General features: G+C 34.4%; 1 protein-coding gene across 1 annotated transcript in view; it reads right to left on the bottom strand.

The window, feature by feature from the left end:
* Positions 1-5,129, bottom strand: part of LOC110033735 (nuclear pore complex protein NUP205-like) — a 43,910-nt gene that overhangs the window by 31,708 nt on the left and 7,073 nt on the right. The window contains exon 2 of the mRNA XM_020737801.1: positions 4,419-4,583. Within this exon, the coding sequence (XP_020593460.1) occupies positions 4,419-4,583 (165 nt within the window). The remainder of the gene's footprint in view (positions 1-4,418; positions 4,584-5,129) is intronic.

The following is a 5,129-nucleotide window of genomic DNA, read 5'->3' as shown; positions in this document are numbered from 1 at the left end:
TTGTGTGGTTTTAGAGGGGGGGGGGGGGGGGGGGGGGGGATCCTTACTCCAGAGCCTTTGAATCCCTCTCCCATCTCTCAGTTCGTTTGCACGAAGCACTTTCCCGATTCTTCCTGCAATTGTCTATGTTTGGCCCGTTTAGAACAGGCACAAATAGAGACCAACAAGCAAACCCCAGAGTGCTCAACTCATGGTTTAGGCCTCAAAGACGAAATCGATGAGTATAAAACCCCTTTTCACGTTATTTAAAATATTTTTCTCCTTGCTCATGTTTCCAATTTGATGTTTGTCACCAATTTATGCACTTTTTCGTTTCCTTGAAAAGGTTGCCGAGGTGAGGTTGTGTCAGAATTAAAAAACTTAGCCAGTGGGAATAGAGATAAAGAGAGGAGTAAGGGAATAGAAAGAGGGAAGAGCAATAGGTAGTTTCGGAGAAGGGCTGGCGCGAGAGCTTACTGTGCACAATACTGTAGCTGCTACAGTAACTGTGGTCCCCCTTTCTTACTTAATCTCTTTCTTTTCCTGTCCTGTCCTGAATCTTTCCAGTTATAATTCATTTCATTCTCTACTTCTTTTTCATTCCAATTCTTGTTAATTATATCTCTTCCCCGTCATCCTCTTTGCCTATTTTATCTACTAATCCCCTCTTTATTAGGGAAATGTTTTATGATTGCAAATTTTTTAGTGCTGCTTTAGTGGCGTTCTTTCCCTCGAAGGCTATATCCGACGGCGAGAAGATGCTCCGACAGTAACTCTTCCTAGGTGGTGATCGTTTCCAAGAGTTTGGGTGATCCTCTAGTTGTAGCTTGACCCCAACAAAACATTTATCTTTCCTCAACCCCCACTTCTACACCCTCCAGCAGTCGCCTACTTGTTGTATGTTCTAGTTCAATTAAATTTAAATTACAATAGATTCTTCAAATTGCTAGATATAAAAGATATGCAACATAGTAGATGAATGAAGATGTCTCAAAAGAATACATTTTATGAAGAATAAAATAGCTTATATATGAAAGCTCATATGTGTTCGATAAAAGAAGTTCACCCCCTAATGGCACAGGTTGTAGACGCTAGTGCTCCTGCACGCAAAGATGTTTTCCTAATATCCCAAAAAAATTGGATGTTTACATTGCTATCTAAGGGTTGAGTAAATACTTTTCCACCTCCGACAACCATGTAAATTACAAAATAAACCGTTGTCACAACGGGATAATATCGAGCAGGGTAAATGTCGTTTATACACACATTAGATTATTACAAAATTTCTTATAGAAATATGAAAGATCAACATGCATATTATTTTCGCTTCTTTGAGTTATTGAAGTTTAAAAGTATAATTACTCTTAAGTTATCTATAAAACTCCTTATGTTGTTTTAATATTTTTTTGTAGGTTTTAACTTTCTAAGTAAGATGAATAGAATATGAGCTAATGTGTATAAGGCGAGAACAGAAACAAGAAATATAAAAAACTTCTACTTGTTCATTAAATTACTTTCTTTAGTAGCTACTTCAGGGAAATTTGACTATTAAATTGTTAGTGATAGAAATAAATTAGCAGAAAATTTATTTCCACCGTTCGACCGTCTGTTCCAGTCTTGAATAATTTCAAGTATCAAGTCAAGTCGTTACAGAGAGAGAGAGAGAGAGAGAGAGAGAGAGAGAGAGAGAGAGAGAGAGAGAGAGAGAGAGAGAGAGAGAGAGAGAGAGAGAGAGAGAGAGAGAGAGAGAGAGAGAGAGAGAGAGAGAGAGGAAAGAATATAAAGGGGCTTGAATAAGTTTCGTAGTGGCTTTAAAGGGTTGCCGACAATGTGGCTTACCAGCTAGAGGTTTGATAGACAAGCCAAAGAAGAAAATTAAAAGGGCATAGTTTTATCTATAGATGTTGAAGAGCTAGATAAGTGCACAAAATTGAAAAAAAGAAAGGTGGCACTTAGCTAGGGATGCAATGAGAGGCAAGTGAACTTTTTTTGCTGAGAAGCAAGTGGGAGTTTGGAGGAAAGAGGCCACCGGTTGAACCATAGAAGGCTAAAGGTTGTTTGTGATACTAAATTGATCGTTAGAAGTAGAAATGAGGTAAGGCTGTACGAGCAAATCTTTGGAGCAAGAAAACGTTCAACTTAGGCATCATGCGGGTTGCACAAGAAGAAGCAGAACCATAGTGCATGTGTGAATGGGGAGATTGGAAAAGGGCTTCAAGTGCACTGAGAATAGAGAGAGAAAATGATTTTTCACGAATTCTTTGACCATATTTCAAATTTAAGTTAGTAGGATTTAGAAATTCTAGTAAATCTGATATTATTAAAGCCTATGGTCGATTAATTTTAAAAACTCTTTGGCATGACATGTTAGATCCAATTAAATATATTTTAACATCCAAAAATGTTTACAAAAACATTAGTTTAGTTAACTTAATATTCTACATTAATTAATACTAATTATTAAATTAATTCAAAAACTAAATTGTAAATTCCCCCTTCTTGGTCTTCCTCCATATGCTTTTCTGGCTTCTATAAAAAAACGCCAACACCAAAACTGAATTACTACTGATATATGCTGACCAATTAGCATCTTAATGACTAGCTTAAATTCCTACTCATTATTAGGTTGCACCACTGAGAAATTGCAAATCAGGTGATAAAGACCTTCAAAATGAGGTTGAAATATCAAGTCAATATATGCTCTGCAATCTAATCAACCTTATAAAATGATACCAAAAAAAAAAAAAAAAAAAACTCTCATTTAGATAGCCCATGGCGCGAATAGTTGAAAATCACATTAACTAAATTTTATATTAATGTTATGTAAATAAGTTCTTGCACAAAATCATTATTCATGCATCTCATATTTCTTGTCAACTCAAAGGACGGTAAATTATCCATGTAATAACGCAGGCAATACGGTTTTCCTTAACTAGAATTTTTTAAGATTTTAAACACATCAGCACAATCCATTTTGAAAAATAACTGATGATTAGATGGTTTCATTTTAGTCTATGTGATTCAATTTAGACTTGTGCTACGCCACATCCGTTGTCTTTAATTCACATTATGTGATGATTATATTTTTGATGCTTTGGAAGCATTGAAGCAATATATTTGATGTATGAGTAATTTAACCGCATTACATTCATCGCATTTCATGTTTTTTGGACAGTTTCAGTTTTGGATGGGAATGAAGGTTAATATGAACAAAAGAGATGCTACTTTCTTGACAGTAAGCCGAACGAATAAAGTAACACAGCCTTTCAATTTGAGGTTCGAAACTATCAAACATTGACATGAAAAATACCTATCAAGAGTCTTGTCACTTTGTGCATTTCGTAGTAAAAGTTAGTGCAAGAAATGAATAATCTAAAGCATAAATTTTATCGCAAAAATATGAAAAATTTAAAAGACCTAGCCCACAAAAAATGGTCGGTGTTATTGAGTTTAATTGTAATACCAATTTTAGATTAAAGAGTAGAGCAAGCCATCAACAATCGATATAAAGATAGAGTGGAAGATTTAATTATAGATAGGAATTCAACACAGATGAAATTCTGAATAGTGATGCATGAATAAAGATGTCATACAATGTATTAGCGAGCTAGAGTATGGATGCAAGAAAATGCATGAGCTACATGAAAGCAACCCAAAGCGAAGTTGGACGAATGAGCAAGCAATGTCCGATCTGCAGCAAAGTAAGCATGTGGAAGAAAGATAAATGACAGTAACAGCAAAGTAGGCAAGTTAAACATCACACCTAAGCAACATACCCAAGCAGATTCTCTCAATATGGCTAAGTGACAAGAATAGGAAAAAAGTAAGCATGCAAGGCAACTAGTATGCGAACATGACTTGCAAGGGAAGCAGGTGCAAAGTGTGGTGCGATATCAACAAGAAGCAAACACGATTAAAAAACTCTATTGGCAATACAAGGAGCAAAGTTTGAGAATAAGAGGGCTTATGGCATTGACTGACCTATCTCTAATAACAAGTTGTGAGATGTTTAAATAAAACTTCATTATTTAACTGTAGAACTGGTGATAAGATATAGGCAAAGAAAACCGGTTCTATAACAATGAAGCAAATAAAGTACTCTCCCAAGAAATAATTTTCCTATGACACAAAATAATGTTAACGTATTTAATAATTACTCTCCCACGAAATAATGTTGAACCAGCTTAGGATATTGTATGACTAAATGAAACAGCATCCATAGTCTGCAAAGCAAAGATACCATTATGGATTTACAAATACTAAGTAAAAGAAAACTCTTATATGCTGAAATCCCTCTAAATTTTAACGGAGTTGAAGACCTTCTCTAGCCTAAGGATGTTCAGGAATTCAATGAATGTAAATAATTGATCACACTGTTCAAATGAAAAAGAAAAACTAAACAAACACAGTTGAAATTAAAAAAAAAAAAGTTTGCTCACCTTACAAAAGAAGTTGCTAACGTTTAGTAGAGACGACCTTGGAATTGCTTTGCTCTGAAGTAGGTTAAGGAAAAACTTCTCTTGATCAATACAGATAAATATGTCCAGTACAAAAAATGATATAGCTTTGCTTGCTTCACTGCCTTCAATGGCATCCTTTGAGACCTTAAATTATTATTAAAACAAACATTAAGATCAACAATTTCTTTTAAAAAAAAAACTTAAAATTAAGATTATTTTTACATCAACAGAATCTCCTCTCAAAACATAAATCAAGCTATTCAATAGGAATCAACATTAAAACTTTGGAAAAAAAAAATCACACAACAGATTAATGAGATAAAGAGGGCAAAGAGCCCAGGAAATCAAGCATCGTTATTCTGTTTCCAAAAGAACGTTTATGTTAATAGTTAAGCGGGCTGCCCACCCATTCTAACTAGTATCTGATTTGGTATAATATTTGAAAACCCAAAAAGTCTAATATATTGTCTCATATGAGCATGGGAGCTGTACTTCAGTTAAAACTTTAATTTGAAAGAGAGTAAGGCACATGTCAGACTTTTGAAGTGAAGTTAAAGTTAACATGCAGGACGAGGGCACAAAGATTTTTATCTGAAGCAGCTTCATTCGATTTGTAGTGGATTGAACCGTGGCTTGATTTTTCAAATAATAATAATAATAATAATAATAATAATAATAATAATAATAATA

Source organism: Phalaenopsis equestris, unplaced genomic scaffold (genome assembly GCF_001263595.1).
Source record: "Phalaenopsis equestris unplaced genomic scaffold, ASM126359v1 Scaffold001271, whole genome shotgun sequence".
Lineage (NCBI taxonomy): Eukaryota > Viridiplantae > Streptophyta > Magnoliopsida > Asparagales > Orchidaceae > Phalaenopsis > Phalaenopsis equestris.
The sequence above is the reverse complement of the archived record's forward strand: the minus strand, read 5'-3'. Positions and strand labels throughout refer to the sequence as shown.